Consider the following 27,854-nt stretch of genomic DNA (forward strand, 5'->3'; position numbering starts at 1 on the left):
GAGGAGACAGTTAATAGTACCACTGTCGGGAGTGAGATAGCTACAGCAACTGAGGTCCTGGCCGACCGAGCAAAAGGGGAAATGGGACAGTGTGACGCGTTCCTTGGAGGGTCTGGGGTTTTCCCCTACAGCGCGGAATTCCCCGAAGGGCTGCGCTGAAGGGCCGCAAGCGCTAGGCAAGGCTTACAGCTCTAGTTTAACTCTTCCCTTCACAAGGTAAGTGATCTTCAGCAACACCTGCCGCTCTCAGAGCCGCAGTTTTCCCGTCTGTAACACAGAGGCGAAATGGACCTTAAAGTCGCTACGACCTTTCCCATCTCCATCACGTTAAATTACTTAACGCTTAGCTGCCTGGTTCTTCTCCGCGTTCTAAGCGAGACCTTGGCAGAGTAGCAACGTGTCGTGTTAATCCCGATCGGGCCCGCCCCCTCTGGCCCCGCCCCGCCCCGCCTGGTTCCGCCCCTGGTCCCGCCCCCTCCCCGCCCCGCCCCGCGGGTACCACCCCCGCCCGGGTGGCACCCTTGACCCCGCCCCCAGCCCGTGCGTCCACCGGAAGTGCCCGCGCGCGGGCAGCTCACTTCCGCCCGGCAGGTGACAGCCGCGAGGCTCGGAGCGGCCGGCGGCACGGACGCACCAGGAGAGCGGGAGAACAAGGCCGCGGACATTTTCCTGCCGCGTCGAGCCTCGCCGTGGCGCCGGGAGCCATTCGGACCTGGGGGTGAGGAAGCGGGGAGCCCGGAGAGGCCGGAGAAGGAGTGGAGTGGGTAGTCGGGGGTCTGAGGTGAGGGGTTTCTGGGGTCAGAGGTCACGGAGAGGACGGGAAGCTGGAGGGACTAGAGTGGCTTCCCAGGCAGGCGCGAGGCAGAAGGGCGGCGGGTTCATTCATTCGCACCCCTTTGGCCGCCGGCCTGCGCCCCAGCAGCCCCAGGTCCGCAGTTCCTCCACAGGCGCCCTCCGGGGAGACTCCTAGACTTAGGCCCGGGGGAGCCTGCGCCTGGCCAGACAGGAAACTTCTCCTCGGGCACAGGTTCCCCCTGCACGCTCACCCCCGTGGCTCTCCGGGGGCCTCCTCGTCGTTCAGGGCCTTATCTCTTTACCAAGGTTCAAAAACGAAAAAAAGAAAAATTAATAAACGGCCCGCCGCCGCCCGCTCTAGGGTGGGGTTGGGCTTGGTCTGTCTGTAGGCGCCTCGCAGACAAGTTAATTGGGGACACCTGTAATAATGCCAGAACTACTGATGGACATGCTAGCTACTGGTCACTGAGCTCCTGCTGTGTGTTGAGCACTTTACTTATAATGCTGCATTTAAGCTTCTCAGCAGCCTTTGTGAGGTAGCTGCTGTTGTTATCCCCATTTTATCTGCGGGGAAGCTGAGGCACAGAGAGGTGAAATCACACCTGTAAGGTCAATCAAGTGGTACAGACAAGAGTCAGGCTTCCTACCCAGGCTCTCAGGGACCTGCAGAGTGCAGAGACAAAGGAGAGGCCGGAGCAAGGTTGGGGAATAGGGGCTATTTAATAATCTTTAGCTGCCATTAAATTTATTTGCATCTACATGAAGACGTAGCCTTCTTGCTTCTCATCTAACCTTCGGGAGGAGCATTTGATTCACTTTCTTTAGGATGAAACAGCCCTGCAGGCTATTGCTGTAAGTGATTACCTTTCAGGGCAAGAGGGGAAGTTTTTCTTGACTATTGAGAACTGTGAGACATAAAGCCGGCTAGCCATGAAACGAATTTAAAAATATCCAGAGCCTCTCTTGAGAGTGGTTGAGCTGCATTCTTTTTGGAGTGAAGAGAGGAACCACATGACCCCTAGGGGATGTTTTGGCCCTAGGTTCTTGAAGAACATTCCCAAGGGAAGGGTCTGTGTCTGAGAAAAGTACAGGTCCCATGGCTTATTGGCTGGGTAGCCACATCTTGCCCGGGAGCTTTTAAGGTGGTTTCATGGCCAGAGGATTTTAGGCTTTGTGAGTCTGAGCCTTATTCCTTTGCAGACACTTGCTCCATTTCTTCCTCAGTTTCCCTGATAACACAGACCTGCTGACTTCCTGTCAACTCCTGGATATTACAAGCCTTAATGAGTTCTTGAGGGTTTCCACATGCTTCTGAAGAAAGCTGTGATATAAATATTACGGTAGTGGCTGTTTTTAAACTCTACGATCTGTTCTCCTAGTTCCATTGAATTCACAGAAACTTAATATTGTCACCGTATCCCCATCCTTCCAAGGGAGGATTTAAGATGAAGTGACTTGTCACAGACGGTAGGAACATGAGCAGAGCTCAGAGCATCTGGCTCCCTGTCCAGAGTTGAGCCCACCAGGCTCCTTCAAACACTTAGAGCAGCTTCACTAGTTTTCAAAGATTCAGATCCCTCGGAGATTGTGTAGAGATTATATGTTGAGTGTGGTTTCAGCAGAGGCTTCATCTGAGCAACTTGAAGAGCTCAGAGGTGTGATGGAGAAAGTACTCCTCGACTCCCCATCAGTCAGCCCTGGGTTCCAGTCCCAGCTCAGCAGCTTCTTGATAGTGTGATGACCTGGAGCCTTCTTTACCTCAGGTCTAAAATAATACCTTCCCCTTGCGCCCCGCCCCCCCGCACCTGAACACTGGTACATGTAGGGGTTGGACGAGAACATTTGTGCAGAGCCTGTGATTGTGGTGGATGTCTTGACCTTAGGCAGTTGATGCCCACTGGGGGCCTGGTTTTTGGGGGGTGTTACTTCCATCTGCAGACAGAGACCTTTATGTACACAGGACTTCTCCCATCCTTCTTGTTTCACTTCCTCAAAGTGTTTCAGAACAAGTTCAGTCTATTGGTCCTGCTGGCTCTGGGCTTGGACTTTCATCTTTTTCTAGTCATCCTCTGAAGCTGTTGCATGTCCTGACTGCTCACTTCCTGAAAACCCCCACGCCTGGCATCAAAGCCTGATGTGCTGGTGGTGAGCAGTGAGTTTTGTGCTTTGGTGAATTTCCGAAAGCTAAAGGGGCATTTAGGTATTTCTTTTTCTGAACAGGTCTTTTTGCCTAAGGTCACTGATAAATTATCACAGCCTGGAATGGTTTTTGTGTTCTTTTTCTCATCACACAGAGAGGAACAAATAAATCCGGAGAGAAACTATTACTTGAGCAATTGGGAATCCTTTTACACAATGGATGCTTGAATATCCATCAGTGGGTCCTCATTTCTGTCAGGCTGAAACTCACAGTCCTTAGCGTGGTCTTCAAGGCCTTTTGAGCTCTGACTCCTGCTGGGTTCTCCTACCTCGTCTCTCCTACTCCTCACTTGCAGACTCTTTCCAAGTTCCAGTCAGACTCAGCTGCTTGCCATTTCTGCCAGCCCCAACTGTTTCCTTCTGTGTCTTTGCTTTGTGCTGTTCCCACCTCCTGAACACAGTTCCTGTCACACACACACCCCCTCCTTTGCTAGACCACTGCTCCGTGCTTCCCATCTGATCATCTCCCCCACCTTGCAGGCCTGAACTGCATGTCTTGTGGCATCGATCACAGTGGGTTGTCATCGTCTGTGTACTTGGCTGTCTTCTAAGTAAACAGCTCTTAATCCTTGAAGAGGACGTGTCTTAACTGTCTGTGTCTCCAGCGCCTAGTGAAATATCTGGCACATAATAGGTGCTCAGTAAATGTTTGGTGAATGAATGAATATTACATTGAATTTTTAGGATTCCTGGACTCTTAAGGAATTCAAAACACTTCCAAGATGATCTGTCCATCCTCATGTCACCCCAGGTGGGTAGGGGGAAATCTGCCCAGTGGTGGGACTAACTACCCTTCAACTACTCTTGCTGCCAGCCAGCCAGCCACCAGAGTGCTTCAGGGCCCCCAGAGACCTGGGGGTTGGGGAGCAGCAGGGCGCTGCTGGTGGTGATGGCTCTCCCTGTGTAGTAGTAAACGTGGCTAACATTTAGCCCACTAGGTAGGCAGGGCACTGCTGGGAGCTCTGTGTGTGTTCACTTGTTTTAGCCTCACAAACCCATCAAGTATGTGACACTGTGGCTCTCATTTTGCATTTGTGGTATAGTTGTGCCTGTTAGGTTGTGTAGACCCCTTGAGAGCCCGGGGTTGTACCCTCTGTGGCCACCTTTCCTTTCCCAATCCCTTGTTCTTGAATTGTCTCCTTTTATTTAATGGAGGTGAGGAAGGGCTTGGCTATGTTTCTAGACTCTCAAGCCTCATGCTTTTGGGGTCTTTGGCTGTGGGGTTGACCTCTGACCTCCATTAAAAGGGTCTCCCTGAAGTTGGAAGGCCTCTAGTTAAGGTAACAGTGTGGCTGGTTGACTGCAGGCTGCCCAGAGTGCATCATCAGCCAGGATGCCTTAGTCACTGATCCAGCATGTCCTCTGTGGACTTGAGCTGCAAGATGCTAGATTTGGAAGTCAAGTCGCAAAAACTTTAAAACCGGGACTTCCTGGCGGTCTAGTGGTTAAGACTCTGTACTTCCACTGCAGGGGGCATGGGTTCGATCCCTGGTTGGGGAAATAAAATGCCACAAGCTGCATGGTGAGGCCAAAAAGTTAAAAAAAAAAAAAAAAAAAAAAAAAAAGCTTTAAAAACAACCCTTCAGGGTTGGTTTTCAGCACTGAAGACATTCGTTACAGCTGAGCTCTGTAGAGGCCTAGCCTTGGGTGGCACATACATTTTATCACACCCTAATTGCTTTTAGGGTCCTGAGCATATTTAGAGTAGAATGACAAAATTTCGTTACAGCCAGCTGTTGAGTCTGTTCTGTTGTTTTCACTCCCTGACCTCTAAGGGCTGGGTGGCTGGATGCTGAGACACTGAGGACAGAGCCTTCATATGCCCAGCATGCATTCATTCATTCGTTCATTCATTCAGTAGTTATTGAGCCCTGCTGTGTGCCTAGCACTGGGCTAAATGTGGTGACAGGTAAACAAGCCAGACAGTTTCTGCCCTTGGGTTGCTTACCACATTCTGGTGGGGGAGAAAGACAAAGAAGAAGTAGAAAACAAATGTAAGAATTAGAAAAACGGATAAATCACAAGGGAAACAAGGCATAGCAGCTCACATCTGTTAAAGTGTAAGCCAGATCTCAGGACTCTTGCTTAAAACCCTCCAGTGGCTGTCAGTTCATTCAGAGTAAAAGCCAGAATCCTTACCTTGACCTGTAAGGCCCCCTCCATTCTCCTCTGACTTCATAACCCACTGTCCCCCTCATAGCTCACTCTGTTCAAGCCACATCGCCTCCCTGCTGTTCCTCAAACAGGCCAGGCACACTCCCACCTTTGTACTATTTTTTATTCCTGGAAGCCTTTTCCCAAGGCAGTGTCACCTGTCACCTTCTCAAGGAGGCCTTTTGTGGCCACCCTGGTTAAATTTCAACCTCCCACTCATCCTCCCCCACACTCCTATCCTCCTTCCCTGCTTTCTTTTTCTCCATAGCATTTAGCACTATCTGAGATATTATATGTGTTACTTACTTATCTCGCTTATAGTCCCCGTCTGCCATTAGGAGGTAAGCTCTATGAAGGGAAGGGTTTTTGTCTAATTCACTGCTTCATCCCCAGCATATAGACCTATTTATGGCTCAGTAAATATGTGAATAGGAGTACTGGGGTATGAGGACAGAAAAATACCTACTTGGTGGGTGCAGGGATGGTATCTTTGATGTCACCTAAGCTGGGATTTGAAGGATAAGTCTAGAAGCTGGAGAGAGAATCCAGGCAGAAGGATCAGCAAATATGAAGGCAGTGAAGAGCTTGGCAACCAGAGGAACACACAAGAATGCCTGTGGGCCTGGAGGGTTGTAGGCGGAGGGAAGGGCCTAGCTGAGCTCACCTCATAGCCGGTGTCAGAGCCCGCTCCGCACACCTCCCCCAGCATTTGTTCCCTCACCTCCCGCAGCTCTGGTCACTCTCTGAGCTGATGCCCAGGGCCGGGGATAGTGATTTGATGGTGATCTGAAGGAAGTGGCCTGAACATTTCTCCCATTGGAGATGTTGCCACTTGATCTCCTACCCTTTGCCCTTTCTGCTCTCTCTCTTCATTTATTTACTTACCTTCCATTTATTGGCTGTAAAGGGGTTAGGGTGTTTGGCTTTCTCACTTTCAGTTTTGTCAAAATAGCTTGACAGTCAGAACAGATGTAGCTCGGGCCCTGGCAAACCCCCTGAAATCAACATTGGGAAGCTGCTGTCTAGCTGAGGTTGGTTTACAGAACATGGAATTTCCCCAAGAGGAGAATTGAGCACCGGTCATTTGAATATTTACTGAGCACCTACTACTTGCCAGGTACCAGTCTAGGAGCTAGGAATACAGTAGTGAACAAAATGGACAAAATCCTTGTCCTTATGGAATTTCATTATGGAGGGAAAAAATAGACACTATAAATGTTTTATAGTGTGTTGGTGGTAAGTACTTAGAGGAGAAAACAAAAGGAGGAAAGAAGGATAGGAAGTGTGGGGGATTTGTTGGGTGTGTGTACAGTTTTAAATAAAGTGGTCAGAGAAGGCCTCAGAGAGAAGGTGACTTTTTTCTTTAAATACATTTATTTACTTACTTATTTTTGGCTGCTTTGGGTCTTCGTTGCGGTGCACGGGCTTTCTCTGGTTGCGATGAGCGGGGGCTACTCTTCGTTGCGGTGCGCAGGCTTCTCATTGCAGCGGTTTCTCTCGTTTCAGAGCATGGGCTCTAGGCGCGCGGGCTTAAGTATTTGTGGCACGTGGGCTCAGTAGTTGTGGCTCACAGGCCCTGGAGCGTAGGCTTACTAGTTGTGGTGCAAGGGCTTAGTTGCTCCTCGGCATGTGGGTTCTTCCTGGACCAGCACTTGAACCTGTGTCCCCCACATTGGCAGGCGGATTTGTAACCACTGCACCACCAGGGAAGTCCCGAAAAGGTGACATTTGAGGCAAGACATAAAAGAGGTGAGGAACTGGGATGGGAGGAGGAGAGAAATAGGTGAGGGAGATTAAGAGGTACAAACTTCCAGTTACAAAATAAAACAGGTATGACATGTACAGTGTGGGAAATATAGTCCATAACTATGTAATATTTGTGTGGTGACATAATGACTTACGTGGTGATCATTTTGAAATGTGTAGAAATATTGAATCACTATGTGTGTAAAAGGAACTAACATAGTGTTGTAGGTCAGTTATACTTGAAAAAAACAAACAGACTTACAGAAAAAGAGGTAAGATCTGTGGTTACCAGAAGTGGGGGTTGGGGGAAAGAGGATTGAATGAAGGCAGTCAAAGGGTACAGACTCCCAGTTATAAGATACATAAGTACGTGAATGTAATGTCCAACATGAAAAATGTAATTAACACTGCTGTATGTTATGTATGAACGTTAGCTTTCTCATCACAAGGAGAAAAAAATTTTTTTCCTGTTTATTGTTGTATCTATATGAGATGATGGATGTTCACTAAACTTATTGTGATAATCATTTCATGATGTATGAAAGTGAAATCATTATGCTGTACACCTTAAACTTATACAGTGCTGAATGTCAATTATATCAGTAAAACTGGAGAGGGGAAAAGGAGATGAGGAGCTGAGCCATGAGGCTCTCTAGAGAAAGAGCCTCCTTGGCAAAGAGAACCCTTTGTGCAAAGGCCCTGGGGTTGAAACATGCCTGTTGTGTTCCAGGATCAGCAAAGAGGCCCATATGGCTGGAACTGAGGGAGTGATGGGGAGAACAGTGGGAGAAGAGTTTGAAAGAGATAATGACGGGGGGGGGTGTGTGTGTGTGAGAGACAGAAGGGGGTATGCATCTCATCCAGGGCCTTGTGGGCCATGAGGCCATGGTAGGGACTTTGGCTTTTACTCTGAATGAGACAGGGAACCATTGGGGGATTTTGAGCAAAGGGGTGCCGTTGTCTGATTTAGACTGTCATAGGACCATTCTGGCTGTTGTCGAGATGGGTTGTGAGGTGCAGTGTGGAAGCAGCTTTGATAGCAATCTCAACGGGGAGGGAATGGTGGCCTGGGGCCAGGTGGTAGTCATGGAGCTGGTGAGAAGCCCCTTCACGGACTCTGAATTCATTTTGAAGGTAGTCCCAACAGGAATTGCTGATGGATTAGATGTGGCATATGAGAGTGAGTGTGTTGTCAAGCGTAACTGAGGTTTGGGGCCTGAGAACCTGTTAAAGATGGTATTGGTAATAACTGGATAATGAAGGCTGCAGGACGAGTCAGTTGAGGGGATAGGAGGAAGCAGGTGGTAGTTTTTATCATTTTAAGTTTGAGCTGCCTGTTAGCCATATAGACATTCAAGTGATGTCAGGCAGTTTGAATATATGAGCTGGGAGTTCAGGGGAGAGGTTGGGCCTGGGGGTGTAAAGTTGTGAGTTGTCAGCATATAGATGGTACTTAAAGCCATGACCCTGGATTAGGCAAGATAGTGCAGCTGGAGAAGGGAAGAGGACCTCTGGAATAGGGCAGAAGAACCAGGGCTGAGCCCTGGGGCGCTCCAAGCAGTGAGGGAGAGGACGAAGAACAAGGGAGACTAGACAGTGGGGCAGGAAGGAAAGCAGAGGGCATAGCATCCTGGAATCCGAGGGGAGAGAGTGTTTCAAGGAGGAGGGAGTGATCAGTAGTGTCAAATGCTTGTTAGCATGAGACTTGTCATTTGATAAGATCACTGCATCTTCTGCTGGCAGGCTCCAGTTCAGCCTGGCATCCAAGGCCGTCTTTGAATCTCATCCTTCTCCGCCTAACCTCATCTGCTCCTTTCCCTGCCAAGATCTTGCCTTCAGCCAGGCAGGGGTCTCACAGACTCCTAAACACATGTGCTTGTTTTGACCTTGGATATGTCACTCCTCTCTCAGCATCTCTAACCCCTCATTTTTAAATAGGTTACTGGAGAATTAAATGATCCAGGAGCTATAAATTATTTCGCACAGAACCTGTGCCCCAGTCAGTGTTCATGTTGGTTTAGTTATTCCCAATTCACTCCCTGTTATGCTGGCATCTTGTGGATCTTCTCCATGTCACCTTTGCACCTCCCTTTCCAAATCTGACACATCTTTTCTTGTCCAGCCAAGCCCCTCTTAATCCAAGAGGGCTTCCTTTGATGCTTCACACATCTCAGGGTCTCCTCCTCTGAGCTTTGGTGGCAGTTATCTTCAGGGCATGACTACTCTGCTGTTCGCCAAGTCCTTCACCTGCCCTCTGAACCTGTAAGAGCCAGCAGGAAGAGATTGTCCGTCTACTGTGCACGTGCTCCTGTGTGGAGCAGAGACCCAGGCTTGGAGCTGACGGTGCTCCACACTGTTATACGTGCTGTACTCAAAATGTGACAGGGTTTCAGAAAGTGTTCCCAATGTACAGGCGGGAAAACTGAGGTCTCAGGAGCCTAGTTCTGTAGTCTTTGGCCTCTGTCTCATCTTCATTAATTTAAAAATTGTTCAGAAGAAGCCCCTATTGCTTTGTTTTTAAGGAACTTTTTTCTTGGCAGTAGATCTTTCCACGCATTACTGCTTGTGATTCAGAATTCAGTCCTGGAGACTCAGTGCTGATAGAACATTTGCACGTGCCATTTGCCTGCCTTTAGTTCCTTTTCATTTTGAGACTTTAATTGCTAGTGGGTCTCAGAAGATTGACTTTGACTAATCAGTTTTCATCCAAATCCCAGGAGGCCCATAACTCGGTGAGCTCATCCAGGCAGGCTTTCACTGGGCAGATTACCAAGACTTGATATCCCTGCGGTCCAAATGTGTCTGGTGAGGCAACTCCTCCTCTCTGATGGGGTGGCCCTAAAATAACCTGTAATTCAGCCTTCAAGGGACTCGGCAGGGATGTGTGGCAACATACTTCACGTACCATTTAGCCTAGAGTGTGTGTGTTTCTGCCAGGGCTTCATCAGAGTGGAGGAGTTGCCTCACCAGACACAGTGGGACATGTGTGACCTCATTATGGGGCAAGGGTAGAGAGTGTCGGTGCTACCGTTTTCTCGCTGTGTGACTCCGGACAGATGCCTTGACCTCTCTGGGCTTTAGTTTTCTCATCTGTAAACTTAGGATATTATCAATACCTTCTTCACAGATTACTGTAAAGCTCTTTACGTATTTCTGGCCCATAGTGCATATCCATCTGTCTTTACCGCTACCACTGCCACCTTTGTTTCAAATCTTGTGCCAAGCGCAAAGAAGAATGTAGCTTATTTTCTAACAGTAGTTGAATCGGCTTAAAAGAGCCTGTCTGAGTTCGGTGACCACATTGTCTCAGAGAGAAAGTCTGAAATCTAGTTTCTTTACTGCTGACTCACCTTTTAATCTTCAGAGTGGCCCTACCTGTTTCCCTGTCTGTAATGTGAACTTAATACTTGCCTATGAGGACCTTTTCCTTTTTAAAAGGAGACTGTCAGGCAGGTGAGGAGCGATGAATAGAATTACTGGGTGGTGAGTAAAATCATCATGTGTATTAAATGGGGTCAGGGACACAGTCCAGAGCATGGCAAAGAGTTGGGGGATGTTTGTGGAATGAATCGACTTCTGCCCTTGAGACAGAACTGAAACACCAGAACACTTGGGCTGGCTCAAGTTTGGCTTTTCTGTTCCAAGTGAAGAAGAGACAGTGGCACCACCCTAACCGCTTTTGTTCACTCTTCCTAGCTTAGTCTTGACTGTCTTTGAGCTAACACTTGCCTTAGAGCAGGTTTCTGAAAGCTATTCATCAGGCAAGGGTTTAGCAGTGACAATTTCAGCCCCGAAGTTGAAAGCCCCCCAACACAGGCTTTAGGGGTCAGTTTTCCCTGCCCGAATATCCTTGAATTCAGAGATGGGTCTTGGGAGCTGGGTCTGACCTTGTCAGATGTCTCTTTCCCCATTTCCTTTCCTAACCTTTTCTGGCTGGTCTCACTGCACCACCTGTCTCCCTGGTTCCATCACTGGGTGCCAACGGTGTGCACTGTGCCGTGCTGGCGCTGCCGACTTCATGCTTCTCGTCTGCTGCAGAGTATGGGCTGCCCTGATACAAGAGAAATCCTCTCCCTGGCCGCTGGCTGGGAGTTGCGTGGCTTATTCCTGTTTTCCCTCCTACCGAAGGCCTAATGAGGTTGGCTGGCCCTGGCTGCATTCTGAATTTGTTTTCTTTTCTCTTGTCCCCTTGGAAACGTTGTCTGTCATGCTCTGTGCGTGACCACGCTCCGCTTTCTCTTTTCTGATGCCCAGGAAGAGCGCTCTGGTGAGGAAGTGGGTTTCTCCTCTAGCAGGGGATCAGAGAACATGAGATGCAGGAGGGATTTTGTCCTTTAAACTTTGTTTTCATACTTTGTTCTGTGGAACTATGGGGTGTCTGAAGGGCCCCTGGTAAGGAAGGGGAAAAGTGGGCATAGTGGAATGACCAAGGCTCTGGGCCCTCACCCTTACTTCAACCAAAGCAGTTCCACTTTTATTTTAAACAATTTAAAAATGGGGCAGGGGGTGGGATGGGGCTTGAAAAGCCATCCATCTGGTTGAATTCTCTTGCTTGACAATCGGAGAAAGGAAGGCCTAGAGATGGGGGGATTTTCCCAGGGTCACACAGCTGTTGTAGAGTTCCTGGCAGCCATCTTGGCATTGCACCAACCTTGCCATGTTTGTGGAAAGTTAACTGCAAAGCCTTATGTTCCCGGTTTGCCCAGTCATCATTGTCTGGCATTCATCAAAGAGTCCTAGTGTTTGGATCTGTCATGGGCCCTTGGTTTTCTAGCTTCTCTGGGAAGCTATCTTTTCATTTTGCCAACAAACATTTTGGTGAACTCCTGGAATGTTCCAGACATTGTGCTAGTCACTGGGTTGACAGCATTAAACAGGACAGATCCTAAATTAGAGTTGTGAGGAGGGCTGTGGAGAAGTCCATGGTATCATTGAGTCTGATGTCGAGGAGGCTTCTGCCCCTCTGGGTCTGGGGAGGGCCCCTCTGGGGCAGCAGTGTTTGAGCTGAGACTGAAGGAGGAGCCCGGGTGTGGGGATAGTGTTGTGGATTAGATGCACCATTGTTTTCTAAACTGCATTATATTTAAAAGAGATGATACATGCACAGGATATAAAATTCCCAAGATAGACTAAGGTAAACCATGAATGGTCAGTCTCTTACCCCGACCCTTGATAAGCCAGCTTCCTTTCTTGAGGAAACCACTGTCAACTTTTCTTATTTACCCTTTCAAGGATAGTCTATGCATTTGCAAACACTTGGGTATTTATGTTTTATTAATATTAATATTTTAATTTTTTAATAGAAATGGTAGCATACTACGTATAGTTTTGCATCTTGCCTTTTTTCACTTATTATCTTATCCAGTCAGTCCTCTATGGGAGGACATTTAAGGTGTTTACAATATTTTGCTATTATGAAGGATGCCACATGAATAACTGTATCTACATAGTTTTTTACGTATAGAAGAAACTCCTGGAAGCAGAATTGCTGGGTCAGTGGGTAAGTACCTTTGCAGTTGGTAGCTGCTGTTGTCAAATTGCTATAGAGGTTGTAGCAATTTGGACTGTCGCTAGCATCATATGAGTGTATCTGTTTCTCCACATCAACACCAGCATGGAGTGCTATCAGAGTTTTGGGCGTTTATCAATCCAATAGCTGATGGATGGTATTTCACTGTAATTTTAATTTCCATTTCTCTTACAAGTAAGCCTAAACCATTGTATTTTGTTTTCTCTGAATGGGTCACATCCTTCACCATTCTCTTTGTAGTCACTTTTTATGTATTAAAGAAAATAGCCTTTTGTGATGTGATGCAATTTTGTGTGTGTGTGTTTCTTTTGTATGTTGTTTGGTTTTTATTGGTTTTGGCCATACAGGAAAACTTGATTTTTATATAGTTGAATTCATAGATCTTTTAAGACTTCTTGATTTTATGTCATACTCAGAAAGGCTTTATTTCCTTTGGATTATGCAGTGCTCTATTTTTCTTCTCCAGCAGTAGGTTTTATTTTGTTATTAAAAAAAAGTTTAATGTTTGTATAACTTACACCAAGTGAAATGCTCAGCTCTTACGTGTACAGTCTGGCCAATATCTGCATCAAAATAAAGATTGTTTCCATCATCCCTAGAATTCTTTCATCCGCCCATAAATCAGTCCTGCCCACCTAGAAGCATCCACTGATCTGACTTCTATCACTATAGGTTAATTTTGCCTCTTCTGCTTATTCTGGAATTTCATATTTGCAAAGCTTATGTTTGCACTTGTCTGTGTTCTTTCGTCCTCACAGTATCCCCTGTCAGTGGTGAATTCCCCATTTTTAAGAGATGAAGTTGAATTGTAGAGATGAAGTAAACTATAACCTCAGCTCAGAATTCTTCATTTAATTATTATTAGCAAGTTTGAGACCTTGGAGAAAAGTTGAAATGTATTCATATTTTCTCTTTTTGGCTGCGCCATGTGGCATACAGGATCTTAGTTCCCCAGCCAGGGATTGAACCCGTGCCCCCAGCATTGGGAGCACGGAGTCTTAATTACTGGGCTGCCAGGGAAGTCTCTTAATGCAATTTTTTCCCTTGCCAGATTTTAGTTTGTTTGTTTATTTATTTATTTATTATTTATTATTTTTTGGGGGGTACACCAAGTTCAATCATCTGTTTTTATACACATATCCCCGTATTCCCTCCCTCCCTCGACTCCCCCCCCACCCTCCCTCGAGTCCTTAATGTATTTTTTAATAGATATAAATTTATTCTATTAGCTTAAAACACAGAAAGATATTTTTAATCTCCTGTTCATAAAATAATTACATTTAGATTTGTGAGGACTCAAAATTCTGAAAAGTGTTGAGGACTTTCTTTTTTAAGCCCAACCCTAACTCCAGTGGCTAAAATTCGAAGTCTTTAGCTGGGAATATTTTTTATGAGTTTTTTCCTTTCCTTTTCTTCCTAGGACCTCATTTTTCCACTCTTAAATTAAATTACATCTTTGTCCCTGGCCAGTGTGTCAGTGATTCTCACCAAGGACTTCATTATAGTTCGAGAAAACTACTCTGTTTCAGGCTTTATTACTCAGTTCCTTTCCTTAAGCCTAGTGACAGGGGAATCAGTCCTGTCAGTAGGATTTAAAACCAAAAAAAAAAGTGAAATTAACAGGATTGGCCCTGGGATTGTGGCGTCAAAGTCATCTTCCGAGAATGGGTGTGGGGAGGGAGGACTGAGGTGGGGACGGCAGCAGTGGCCCCTCAAAGACAAACGGGTCAATGTGTATAAAAACAGATGATTGAACTTGGTGTACCCCCAAAAAAATAATAAATAAATTTTTAAAAAAATTATGAAAACAAACAAAGACAAACGGGTCCTTCCAGGTGTGCCCCACTTTGAATTTGGACTGTACCATCCCTTTCAGGCATTCCTTGGCCTGTAAATGCTGAAATTGAGGAGTATCCCAGCCTAGAATACCATATCCTAAGCAGAAGTGATTCATCACACTGGCCAGAGCAGCTTCTGAAACAAAAATTCCCTCCAATCACTGCTTTTTTTAATGTGCCCTGCCACTTCCAGAGATGGAATCAAAAGCCTAAGCTTTTTCTTGCCTAAATTGGCTGCTTGCTTTCACTTGTGGCTCATGTACACAGTCAGAGTCTTGGCCCCTGTGGCCTCTGTTAGCAGGGGTGCAATGCAGGTTGACAGCCGAGCAGGGCCAAGAAAAGCACCAGTCTTTCCTGTGGCATCTGTAAGTCTGAGCTCAAAGTCTGACTGAACTTTAGGGTTTTTTCCATTCCTGCAGAGAGAATGAAAAATCTCTCTTGCGCTGACATCCTGAAGGCAACTGCATTGAAAGGAGACAAGGAGATAGCCACCTTCAGTAGATCCACATAGTGCAGGTGACCTTTCATGGAGAGGTGAGATTTTTTAATCTGTGCTCTGGGGTGGCTTTGCAAAAGCATTTTCATTTCTCTCCATCTTCCCCTTCCTCCTCTACTTTAATTTCCTGTATATGAAACAACTTCAGAGGGATATGATTTCTGCATCACTAGGCCCATTGGGCTCTCTGCAGAGGAATATGAGAAATAGATACTGTGGAGGAAAGGGGCCACCAGTACCAGCCGGCGCATGGGGTAGCAGTTTATGTTCGTGAGTAGTTGCTTAGCACCTGTAAAAGGAAGAGTGTCATCAAAAGTTCCAGCTGTAGGGGCATCAGCAGCTGTGGTGGCTTCACTAGCTGACCCTGCAGCTCTCTTGCTTTTTTTTAATCCCCCAAAGAGAAGCTTTCCCACCCTTTCCTCCACCTGGGTAGTTACATCCAACACAGACCTGTCAGGCTGCGTTCTGGGAATTCAATTCAGGGCCCTTGGACGTTGTGTTGTGCCTGCAGATGAGGGGAAAGCCTCTGACAGCTTCCTCTATCAGAGAAGGAAGAATTTCTGGGCAGCACTGCAGTTAGACATCTAAGGTAGTTTTTGCTTTGTTCACTTTGATTTCCTTTTAGATTTCACATTGGAGGGGTTTGTACATTACTTTCTGTGATTTTAGCCCCTCTTGCCTTCATTGATCCCTCTTCTTCGACTGATTTTAACCTTGGGAAACAAGGCACTCTCCTATTCTGGATACCTCTGGTTATGCTCTCAGGCCTGTGGCTTCTGAAGCCATGCAGCCTTTTATTGTGTGACAGACATGCCATTGTCTTCTTTACCTGCTCATCCTCAAAGCTCCACAAAGAACCTCTAGGTTGGTGAGGTTTCCCTGAGAAAATAGCTTTGTGTGTGCTCAAAAAGGAAATTATTTTTATTGTACGTAAACTCCTGTAGGAAACAAATGCTTAAATAGTTACCTAACGGCTGTCGAAGAGCAGGCTGAGGCTCCCTGGGCTTCTCAGTGGTCACTTTTCTTTCAACAACTATTGACTGAACACGGGCCAGGCTTGTGTGGAGGATGGATGCAGCTGTGGACCAGGCCGAGGTGGGGCCTGCCCTTGTGGGTCTGTCTGCAGCCCTGGCTCCTGCTGCCAGGACTGGCGGTTAGCAGCCCTGCGGCAGCGCAGCATCAACAGACACAGTGGTCTCTTCTGCTCTTTCCCGCAGCGCCCACAGAACAGTGCCATCATCCCTTTTCAACCTGACAAAGCAAAAGGAATGTGGAACTGTGGCTTTCTCTTTATACTTTAGTATAAAGTATACAAAAGTTTATTTTATTCCTTTATCCTGAGAGGATCCACAAAGACTTTAAGGCAGCCCCAAGACAATACGTATTGGTTTCCCGTTGGTTACTGAAGCAAAACCTATGGGTGGGCGTCTCAGTTGGGAAACAGCCCTATTGCCATCCTGCCATAAATACAGGGTTAAACTGGAAAAATACAATAGAGCTGCAGGGGAGCCATGTTGCCTTTGTTTCCAGAGACTTTTGAGATGATCCTTCACTCCTCACATCCATCCCAGCAGTAAACTTCATCTGGCCCCCGCCCCCCGTAGTAATGAATTGAAAGAAGATATTAATGGTTTACATGTTTGAGTCTCTTCCATAGAGGCAACAGAAGGGACAAAGTGAGTGGGTTTTCTCCATTCAAATATCTCTCCTTTGGGTTGTGTGATTTTGTGAACCACGTGAAACTATAGGTAAGACTGAAAGTTGAAAGTCTTAATGGCTTTTTGGACTGAGCCCTAAGCCACTGTCAGGGTTCTGTCCTTCCTCTCAGATGGGGGAAGCAGAACTCCCTCATCGTTAGAGCACAGGTCCAGAGCTCAGATGGACCTGAAATGGTCTCCCAGTCCAGCCACTTACAAGCCATGTTAAGCCTTGGGCAAGTTACTTAACATCCCAGAGCCTCAGTTTCCTCATCTAAAAAGGGGGTAAAAGCAGTTACTTTATCGGTAGAATTAAATGAGATAATGTGTGTAAAGCTTTAATAGGGGTTCAGTAAATGATAGCGTCTTAATAAGTGTTGGAACAACCCCTGAAGCCTCTGCCACGCATCCAGGGTACTTGGCTCCTGTGTAGCTTCTTCTCTCTCATCTGTTGGCCAAGCAGAACTACTGAGGTTACATAGTAAATGCTCAGCAAATTGTTGAATGCACAAGAGGGCCTTGGTACTTTCTTTGACCTGTTGCCTTAGACCAGCACTTCACACTGTGAGTTTTACACCAGGAGGTGTCCTGAGAGATGCTTTGAGAAAACTGGCCAGTTAGGTTTGGGGAGTGCTGTAGAGTCTGCAGTGTGTGGATTCTGGCCCTTTCTAGAGATGAATAATGCCTGTCACTGTTAGAGAAGCTTGGAAAAGTTGGGGAGAGAGGAAATTTCTCTAGCTTTTTAAACTCTATCTTTTTAAACTTTTTTTCCAAGCTCCTTTGACAATATAGGCAATGATAGTACTTCCATGAGGCTGCGATGAGGCTTCAACGAGTTCACGTGTGCAAAGCACTTAGTGCTGGGCAGAGTGAGCGCCACAGTAGGGCTGCTCTAATCATGATTGTTTGGTTCTTTGTAATCCGTGGACTCTTCCAAAGTTATTTCCAGTGGTATGTTGTTATGGACAGTGCTGCAGGTTATGAAACCCTTTTATCCTGTGCAGATATTTCTGTGGGAGAGATTCCTAGAAGTAAAATCGCTGGGTCAAAAATATGCACATTTTAAAATTTGATAGAACCTTCAGAATTACCCTCCAAAATCCAATCAGCCATTATCTAACAGTTCATTTGCCCAGTAAAGAGATGAAAAGCTATCTCCCCTTACCAGGCGTGCACTGGATCCCTCTCCCCTCTTGTGAAATGAAAATGGAATGGAACCCACAGGCAAGTCACCCTCTTTTCTGTCTTGCAGAGTCTGGCCACAGATAAGGGACCAAAATGACGGACTCAAAATATTTCACCACGACCAAGAAAGGTACCGTTTATTTCATTGTAGGGTCTTACCCTCCTCTTTCCCTGCCTGACCCTTCTGCTCGCTCCCTGCGGGATGGGGGTGAGGGTGGGTGGAGGCCTGGAAGCAAATGGCAAGAATCGCCCAGAGCATTTTTAACCTTGTGGATCCAGAAATGTGAACCTTGGATGGTGTAAGAAGTTGACCACTTCTTTCAGAATTCCAGAAGGAAAAAGCATTAGCTCCAAGTATAGAAAAAAGCCCTCTTTTGTTCCCCATGGCTTTAAATTTAAATTGTTAAAAATGATGTCATGTCTGTCCGTCCTACCCCACCCCCCCATGCAAAGAAAGCACACAATCCTGTCAGCACCCCCACACTGATATCTATGTGTGCTTAGTTCTTATCCTTGGGCATATGTTTTACGTGGATGAAGTCAGAGTTCATATCCTGTTTTTCACCTGACATTATTGTAAATGTTTCCCCACAGTTCTGAAGTCTCAGTATTAGTCTGCTGAGTTGCTGCGTCGAAATTTGCTAAGCTAGTCCTGTGTTGTTGGGTATCGCGGTTGTTTCTGCTTTTCAGGAAGTGGAGTTTGTTGTAGTGGCTGACAAATGTGCTTTAACCCAGTAAGCATCTTTCTGGCTGACCCTTCCTTCCTTCTTCCTTCCCTGCAAGGGGAGATTAACACTTGCCTGCTGACCAGATGAGGAGAGGCTGTTGTTGGTCAGCTGAGCCAGGACCTTCAGTCCCCTCATCAGGCAGTTAATTTCTCGGTCCAGCCCGTTTTCCTGCGTCCCTTTCATGTGCAGTGGAGGAGACAGATGGAGTCTCTGTGTGGCTTTCTTGCCCTTGAGCAGAGAGGACAATTTATCAAGTAGCATTCACTCCAAAGGGAAGTGGGTGCTGTGGTAAGGGAGGGGCAGGGGGCCGGGGGAGGGCCCCGGTGAGCTAGCCAGGTAAAGGAGGGGAGGGAAGTGAGTGCTGGCCCAGGGTACCTCAGGGAAAGGAAGACCTGGGCAGAAGTTATGCAGAGTGTGGTGGAAGGAAAGCTGGAGAAGTGTGCAGGGCCCACAAGCCTGGCTGGAGGGGGTGAACAGTGCTGAGTGTATTGGAGTGTCCGTCGTGGGGGTTTGTGGGTTTTTCTCTTGAGGAGAATGTCTAGAGAAATGTCTGGGACCAAATTTAACATCGGGGTGGTTTTAGGCAAGGGGAGGTCAGAGGCAGATTCTAATCAAAGATCGACATGAGTGAGGTTCACGTGAGAGATGATGGTGCCTGAGCTGGGGAGAAAGGCGGGGTGTTGGGGATAGAATCGGATGCCTCGTGTATGACTGAAGAGGTAGGCTCGGTGACTGATTGGATTTGGGCCCGTTATAGGAAGGAGATAGTTCAGAAGCAGGCAGATCCCAGGTTCACCCCACTAGCTTCTTGGGGCCAAGGTGACTCGGGCCTAGATCCATCAGTTGACAGCCAGTTGTACTGAGTCTGGCCAAACACCTCACACAAAGCAGGGGCAGCCCAGCAGCAGGGCCCAGGATTAGGGCCCTGGTCACGTGGTCTGTTGCGTTCCCTAGCAGGGACACACAGCCCCCTCAGTCTCTTAGAGGAGAAGGGCGCGTGTTCCTTCCTTGGATGTGAACTGCAAGGTCTGCAGATTCCTCCTGCCTGTGTTGAGCAATATCCTCAGTGTGGCCTTGCCCGGGTTGTGCTGTGTAATTGTTCTTAATTAACCTGTTTACTGTCTCTCATCTCAAGTTCTTTGCTGAATACCGCGTTGTTCAGTCATTTAAAAAAATAAAAAAGAACAAAACAAAAAAACCCTGTTTTCTGTTTTTCACTGTAAATCCATCTAGAACTTCCTCTAGTACTCCCCCCCACCCCCATGATAGTTGCTGCTTCACTTGCACCCCAAGTAACTTGAGAGGGAAACCCGGGACTCTCCTACAAAAGAGGGAGCCAAGACAGAGAGTCACATGGCAAGTTAATAATAATAGCAGCCACCTTTAATGCAGGCCACTGAGCGCCAGGCACCAGGCTGAGCGTTTCGCATCTGTTGCATGAGAAGAGTCAAGGCCCCAGGTGAGGCAGAGAGTACAGACAGGAAATGAGTTCAGAGATGCAGAGCGAATGTCCTGAGTCAGCCAGAGCACATGGGCTTTGGAGCTGGCAGACCTGGTTTTGAATCTTGGCCTTCCTCCTCATGGCTGTGTCCTTGGGCAAGTTCCCAAACCTCTTCTAGCCTCCATTTGCTTATCTGCAGAATGGTGGCAAGTGTGGAGTTGTGCGGGTGAAATGAGAAAAGGCGTGGGAAGAAGTTAGGGAGGTGCCTGGCCTAAAGAAGGGCTCAGGAAAGGCTGGCCGCAGCTGTTTTGAGGACAGGAGGCCTGTCTCACTCCACCGTCTGCCCTCTTAACCTGTTATTGGGGTTATCGGGGCCCTGACTACCTCTCCATGACAGGGCCCTGAAGAGTCCTGCTTCCTCGTTTGCTTTTTCCAGATCATCAAGTTCTTAAGAAGTGTTTATTAAATGCTAGAGCCCTCGTGGGACAGCTGAATTCCCATTTTCAGAGCTGAACAACCACTTGTGGCTCAGGAAGTGAAACCCTGAGTGAGCGCTTTTAACTCGAGGCTCTAGGAAAACAGGAAGAGCCTGTGTATGGAAACTGAGCAGATCCTGCCCTTTCCCCTCAAACCTTAGGTCCTCACGTTCCATCCCATGCTGCCTTGAGGGCTTTGGGTAAGGATGACTAAGGAGAGCTTTGCTTCTCACTGTATATTTTTAGCTGTCTGGCTGAACACTTTTTGTCTCCCTTAGAACCTTTGTAGCTTCCACGGCTCCTCTCACCTCAATCTGACGTGACCTCCAAGCTTCCATCCTGATAATTCAGAGTTGTCTCCCTCTGCTGCCTGCCCCACGCGGAGCCAGGGCCTAAAGCTGCCCTCAGCAGGCAGCACGGAGTGCTTTACCTGCTTCCCTCCCATTCTTTTGGAAGCTGGGGACTGGGAATCGCCCCCTGGCAGGGTGGAGATGGGTCACTCATGCTGCCTTCTTTTTCAGGAGAGATCTTTGAGCTGAAGGCGGAGCTGAACAGTGACAAGAAGGAGAAGAAGAAGGAGGCGGTGAAGAAAGTGATTGCATCCATGACTGTGGGCAAAGACGTCAGGTGTGCAGGGGTAGGCTGGCTGACAGCTGGAGGTGGCTGACAAAGGCAGGCTTGCGAGCTTGGGTCCAGTTCAGATCCCTCCTTTAAGGTATCTCTAGGGACCCATGTCTCTCCTCATGTAGCTTCCTTCACAAACCTCCTTTCCAAACAGAAGGTTTTGTTTGCAGAGGGTTCATGGGCTCAAATGCTGACGGGGTTGGGCAGTAATGGAGCAAGTGAAGTGTACTGGGTCGAAAAGGCAACAGGCAGTGAAGTGAATATGGTGTGAGCCCTCACAGAAACTTGAGAGGGTGCTGCCTGCTGGGGAAAATGACCCCAGTGGGGCCAGATCTTTTGGTTTTTAAAAAGAATGGGGAATCTGGATTTTTCATTTTAAATCTCCCTGTTATGGATTGCCAGATGGTGGTCCAGTGGTTAAGACTCTGAGCTCTCACCACTGTGGGCCCAGGTTCAATCGCTGGTCAGGGAACTAAGATCCCACAAGCCATGCGGTGCTGCTCCCCTCCCCCCCCGCCCCCGCCTCCCCAAAAGATTGCTGGATGATACTAAACAGTCAAACACTGTGCAAGTAAAACACCTGCAGGTTGGGCTTGTTAAGTTTGTTGTCAGCGTGCAGCCTCTGGTGTGCATCTGTTGCCAGAGCAGATCACATGTAGACTTGTGGCCGCTCCTTTGCTCATGCGTCTCCTCAGCCTGGAATGTCCCTTCCCCGTCCATTTACCCTGCTGCCTCCCCATCATGCCAGCCTACTGCCCTCAACACACAGCACTTGCTGGTTCCTGGCGCTAATTCTAGGCTGTCCTCTTCTTATGTGTACTTGTGCTAACCTGCTCGCCACATTATCGAGTCCCCAAGGGACAGGGGCTGGGTTTTATGACACCTTGACACTTGCACAGTGTTTGAGAGTCGACAAAACACCTTTAGGTGTTTTCTTGGCAATTCCCATACTGTAGATAAGGATGGTTTTCCTGCCAAAGAAACCAGAAACAATGACTGGCCAGTGGTCACATGGGTAATGGAAGAGCGGGGTTCACGCTCAGTCCTCCTGAAATCCAGACCCCGGGTGCTTTCCCCCATTCCCTCTCCTCTGTGCCCTTATGGTGCCTAGTCCCGTGCCTGGTAGGCCTGGGTGGTGATGTGGAGCAGCTCCCCATCAGGGTCCCTCAGCAGCATCCCACTGCTCTAGGCTTCTCCATGGATTGCCCTGTCCCAGTGCCTTGCTCAGCAAGGGACCGCCTGACAGCACCACAGGCAGAACGGTTCTGCAGAGAAACCTGCTGAGGACAGAGCGGCGGAGAGGGATCAGGCGTCTGCTGGAAGGCTGCGCCTCCTTCCAAGACAGGTTCCTCCCAGGACAAAGCCACTCTCCTTCTGTTAGAACACCCTTGTCACAGAGGAGGCACCTTTGCTCTTATGTCTCTAATGAACTTGTTGTGCTGATGTGATAGGCCTCAAGGAGCAAGTTGGACCCCTCAGCTGTTCCTCCCCCCACCCCTCCCTTCTTCCTGGTTTGTCATCTTCCAAGGCGATGCATCAGCTTCAGCACTGACTGGACTCTTCTGCCTGTCAGGGCTCAGGGAATTCACTTTGACCTCTTAAGTCTCTGTTACCAGGCCCTTGCCCATAAAGTCACAAAAATTGAGAAAGGAAGTGACAATTCCAGAGACAGAAAATTGACCACTAACCATATTTCACCTGTCAAGGAGCCTGTGACCCTGGGACTGTGAGGTGCCGTGTTGGGAAGGGTTCTGCCCATTGTAACAGCATCTTGAGCATGGGCTGTGCACTCAGACCTGGTGCCTTAGGCAATTATTTAACATTTGTGAGCCTCAGTGTTGTCTTCTATGAAATGGGGATAATCCACTGGCTACTCAGGGCTGTTAAATGAGATCATTATGTAAAGCCCTTAGCACCAAGCCTGGTGTGCAGTGCATGCTCTATACATGTGCACTGGTTCTTCGTGGGTGCCTTGTAGTGACTGCAGCCCAGCCCACCTCTGCTCCCCTAAACCCTCTGCAACCAGCAGCCCAATATAAGCAGCCATGTCAAGTATCAGAGAAGGAAACACGAACATTTTCATTTCTGTAGCATCTCCAACACGTCAAGGACTAGATACCTTTAGTATGTTGTCTTTCAGTTATCACAAGGGCCCTGTGAAATGGGGTTTTGTTATATCTTTCTGCAAATGAGGAAACTGAAACTGGGAATAAAGGAATTTTCTCAACTTGATACAGCCAGCAAGAGGCAGAGCTGGGTTTGAGCCAGGTCACATGGGCTCTAGAGCTCATGTTTGAACCCTGTGAAAAGAAAAGAGGACTTTTTTGCTTTTAAAATCACCCTTTGGAATTCCATTTCTACCAACAGATGTTCACAGTAAAAGATCTGTTGTCCTGCCTTTTACTGGGAAGTCCTGTTATGTTTTCCTTCCCACTTGCCCTCCTCCCCAGCCCCCATCAGCTGCCTGAAAAGTCTTCCTCTTCTTTTCTTCGGCCTTCCCCACACGGATGCCACTTTGACCCTTCAGTGCCCTCTTCCCTGACGTGGTGAACTGTATGCAGACGGACAACCTGGAGCTGAAGAAATTGGTGTACCTGTACTTGATGAACTACGCCAAGAGTCAGCCCGACATGGCCATCATGGCCGTCAACACCTTTGTGAAGGTGAGTAGGAGCTTAGTGGGGAGTGGGGGTGTGGGTGCCCACTGCTCCGTCTCCCCTCAGTCTCCCGGGGTGGGGTGCTACAGCCCTGGGTGGAGACACGGAGGCTCCTCTCCAGGCCGGCAGACTGCTGGCCTGGGGGCCTCTTCCTCCAGCAGAGGGCTCCCGTTGTCTCCAGAAAATCTGACGTTACAGGTCCTGCTAACTCATTGCATGTGAGGTTGCCCCAGGCCTGTTGATCCCCGTGTGCCCTGGGGTGAGCCGTGGCCCTGTGTCATTTGCCAGCTCAGGATGCAGCACGTGTCTGAGGGCTTCTGTGTTGCACCTCTAGACTTCGCTCCTTTCTGCATGTTCTGTCCTCCAGATTGAGGAGAATCAGGGACTTGCATTGTCAGCTCTGTGCACCTGTAAAACCTTAGCTCCCCAGCCCCGTCCGTGCTCAGATGTGGGCAAATGAGGGTTCTGTGGCCCAGTGGGAAGATTGAGGGTTGCGGTGCTGGGTGGATGCGGCTTGAATCATGGCTCTGCTCTGTGACTGGGTGAGCTCCCGAACTTCCTGAGGGCCTCAGCTCCCTCACCTGTGGAATGGGGACAGTATTGTGCGTCTGCTTGAGGATCAGAGGGAACATTGCAAAGCCCGGTATCTGGCAGATGCTAGGTCCAATACAGGGCATCACTTTTGGTGCTGTTGGCTGCAGGCAGTGGGAGACCCCACAGCAGCTGTCTGATGTTGCTCAGCCTGCTCCTGCCCCCTGCCAATGGCTGGTTTCCCCCAGGACTGTGAGGACCCCAACCCTCTGATCCGGGCCCTGGCTGTGCGGACCATGGGCTGCATCCGCGTTGACAAGATCACAGAGTACCTGTGCGAGCCACTCCGGAAGTGCCTGAAGGACGAGGACCCATATGTGCGCAAGACTGCTGCCGTGTGTGTGGCCAAGCTCCACGACATCAACGCCCAGCTGGTAGAGGACCAGGGCTTCCTGGACACCCTTAAAGACCTCATCTCTGACTCTAACCCCATGGTAAGTCGCTGCCACCCACTCTACCACCTCCAGGGTTGTTTGAGAGGACTTTGGCTTGACCCTCCAACAGGTAGCCCCACTTCTTGCAAATCACAGCCCTGCGGGGTGGGCTCGCTGTTCTCCTACCTGCAGTGGTTTGGGTGCCGTCTTTGGAGTGAGCTAGACCTGGATTCCCTCCTACACAGCCCTCTCTAAGGAGCTGTGCAACCTCGGGTAGCCTGCCTAACCTTCCAGAGCTCTCTTCATCAGTAAGATGGATCTAGTTCTGCGTGGCTGCCAGGAATGTTGGGAGACTTAAGCCGTGAAGGTAATGTACCTGGTGTAGCCTGGCACACAGTAGATGTGCACGCAGGACTAGTGCCCTCCTTCCCCTTCCCATCTCTGTCATTGTCACCGTCCTCTCACCAAGACCATCAGAGAGCTCTGAATGTGAGGTGCTTCTCCCTTTTCCCACTTCTTTGCAGGCTTGTAGAGAGTCACCCTTGAAGTCGTGTAGCCTGGAGTACAGGGCACCAGAATGCAGCCAGGAGGGGAGCTGGTCTCCTCATGGCTGGTGATGGTAGCAGTTTGGAGAACAGTTCGGTAGGGCCATGTTTAAAGTGAAATGTACAGCCCACCCAGCCCAGACGTCTCATTCTGCATCCCTCTGAAACACTGATCACACATAGGTGCCGAGTGGCTTGGTTGCGGGGAAGTTGAAAACCACGCAGAACACACATAAAAACAGCTGCTCTGGTGGAAATGGGTTGCAGGCCCAGAGCTTCACCTGGCAGCCCCTCTGTGCTCCAGCCCCAACCTGGTCCCCCCGAGGGGCTCTGCAGGAATCTTCTAGCTCTGAGAAGCACAGTTGACACCCCCAGAGTGAGCAGCTGTAGCTGGTAAAGTGGGACTGCGTGTTAGGTAGCAGGGAGCGCTTTCTGTTGCAGGAACTTGAAGCTAGATCTTTCTTGTTGTGTGTTTTTCTTTAATGCGGGTGCAGTGACTTTAATTTCACTTTACAGAGGAGTCAGTAGGGTGGGTGCCTGGAGTGGGTCTCAGTGCTCCAGACCCTGCTCTTTGGATCGTATTCCTTTCGGGATGTGTGAGCTCTGACTGGCCAACATCATTAGCCCCACTGCCGCCCTGGCCCGTGAGCAGCACCCCAGCCTCTGCCCCTTCCACCCTCTCAACCAGGTGGTGGCAAATGCAGTGGCTGCCCTCTCGGAGATCGCCGAGTCTCACCCCAGCAGCAACTTGCTCGACCTGAACCCTCAGTCCATTAACAAGCTGCTGACGGCCCTGAACGAGTGCACCGAGTGGGGCCAGATCTTCATCCTGGACTGCCTGGCCAACTACATGCCCAAGGACGACCGGGAGGCCCAGAGGTGAGAGGCTGCCCCTTGCTTGCCGGCCTTGCCGGGCCCGGCCCCTGGGATGGGGGGCTCCAACTGGGAGCTGGGGCGCAGGCCTCCAGGTGGTCTCTTTCCAGGCCTGCCCCACAGACCACCCTCAGATACAGAGCCAGGCTGACAGTGGTGTTGCTTCAGGCAGTCAGCTCGCTGCTCACTGAGGGCACAGAACAGAAGCCAGGGCCTGACCTGGGAGCTGACAGAGACCTCGGTCACTGTGGGCTGAGGAAGGAGGTGGACGGCAGGAGAGCCGCTGTTCGTGCAAGCTCACTGGGTGCCTGGGGCTCTGGTGGGTGTTTCCCACACGGTACATAATCTTTATAAAGCAACTCCGTGAAGATAGCCCCATCATTGTCCCCATCTTACAGGTAGGGAGACTGGCTTAGGGAGGTGGAGGAAATCACCTGGGTCGCCCAGCTGGGTCTCCCCTGACTCTTGGTCCCAACCAACATGATATCCTGCCCCTTTTGAATGCCCTTAGAGCAGAAGGGAGAGAGTTGACATTTATCCAGTATCTACTGGCCACCAGGCAGCACCGCGTCAGTGCTGCACGTGCCTTGTCTCATTTAAGCCTCCAGCAGCCGTGTGAAGTTGCATCATCATCTCCATGGTTCAGATGAGGACGCTGAGGCTCAGGGTGGGTTTAACCTGCTTAGGGTTAGTTAGCAGGAAACAGAACCAGGATCTAGATCTTCCTGCTACAGAAGACATGCTATCTTGATAACTAAAAACAGGGTGTTTTTGCTTGTCGCTCCTATTTGCTTGTCTCCCTTGCTTGTCTCTCTTATTTGCCCTCCTTGGAATTGACTGCAGCATCTGTGAGCGGGTCACCCCCAGGCTCTCCCACGCCAACTCCGCTGTGGTGCTGTCTGCTGTGAAGGTGCTGATGAAGTTCATGGAGATGTTGTCCAAGGACCTGGACTACTACAGCACGCTGCTCAAGAAGCTGGCCCCGCCCCTGGTCACACTGCTGTCGGCTGAGCCCGAGCTGCAGTATGTGGCCCTGCGAAACATCAACCTCATCGTGCAGAAAAGGTACTGGGACCGCCACATATGGGTAGTGTGTGCCCTGGGGGATGGGGGGTGGGGGGTCTCCTGCTGGGAACAGGGGCTCTGAAGGGAAACATCTTGTCACCGTGCAGGACGTCTCGACAGCTTAACCCAGGGGTTCTTAGCCACTGGCATCTTCATCCCACAGGGGACATTTGGCAGTGTCTGGAGACTTTTGGTTGTCCCAGTGGGGGCTGCTATTGGCGTCCAGTGGGTGGAAGCCAGGGGTGCTGCTCAGCATCCGACAGTGCGCAGGACCCCTCCCTGCCCCCGAACTGTCCTCCCCGAAGTGTCAGTAGTGCCAAGGCTGAGAAGCCTTGGCTTAGCTAACCAGGTAGCATGCTGGGTAGAGACTGGCATGCACTGTACTGGCAACAGTCCACACAGCCCTCCTGAAACAGGATGTGAGGTCGTGTGCATGTGCGGATTTTTGCTGGGGAAGAGTCCATCCGTAGTTCTAGAGGCTGGAGGACTCCAAGAAGAGGTGCCATGGGTTTTGCTTCAACCTCAGGGTCACTCAGAACGCTGAGCAGCCCTTTCCCTTCACCCGCAGGGCTGACCACAGCAGCGAGCCGCTGCTCAAGGGAGGGCACCTGACACCCGGGGTGGGCGGGGCTGAGAAACAAGGGGCAGTCCAGTGAGGGGTCCGAGCTCCGTGGAGTGGGCCCAGACGCTGCAGTTCTACTTCCAGCCTCTTGGTCAGGTGGCTCGATCAGCAGCTAACTCACAAGCAGAACAAGGCCTCTCGTAGACATTCTCTCTTGGAAGACTGCACACACTCCCTTTCCTTGTAACATCAGTCTGGTTCTTAGCACACAGGAGCCC

The 27,854-nt window shown here is 49.2% G+C and overlaps 1 protein-coding gene across 4 annotated transcripts in view; it reads left to right on the plus strand.

The window, feature by feature from the left end:
- Positions 1-581: 581 nt before the first annotated feature.
- AP1B1 (adaptor related protein complex 1 subunit beta 1) overlaps positions 582-27,854 on the plus strand; it is a 49,241-nt gene continuing 21,968 nt past the window's right edge. For 2 of the 4 annotated variants that reach the window (XM_057744982.1, XM_057744986.1), the window contains exons 1-7: positions 582-718; positions 17,708-17,770; positions 20,807-20,912; positions 23,437-23,572; positions 24,346-24,591; positions 25,765-25,955; positions 26,793-27,014. In XM_057744982.1, the coding sequence (XP_057600965.1) occupies positions 17,734-17,770; positions 20,807-20,912; positions 23,437-23,572; positions 24,346-24,591; positions 25,765-25,955; positions 26,793-27,014 (938 nt within the window). In that variant the 5' untranslated portion in view covers positions 582-718; positions 17,708-17,733. Of the gene's footprint in view, positions 782-10,356; positions 10,378-17,707; positions 17,771-20,806; positions 20,913-23,436; positions 23,573-24,345; positions 24,592-25,764; positions 25,956-26,792; positions 27,015-27,854 lie in introns of those variants that run through there. The other 2 variants (XM_057744983.1, XM_057744985.1) reach the window with 2 other exon arrangements.

This window comes from Hippopotamus amphibius, chromosome 8 (genome assembly GCF_030028045.1).
Source record: "Hippopotamus amphibius kiboko isolate mHipAmp2 chromosome 8, mHipAmp2.hap2, whole genome shotgun sequence".
Lineage (NCBI taxonomy): Eukaryota > Metazoa > Chordata > Mammalia > Artiodactyla > Hippopotamidae > Hippopotamus > Hippopotamus amphibius.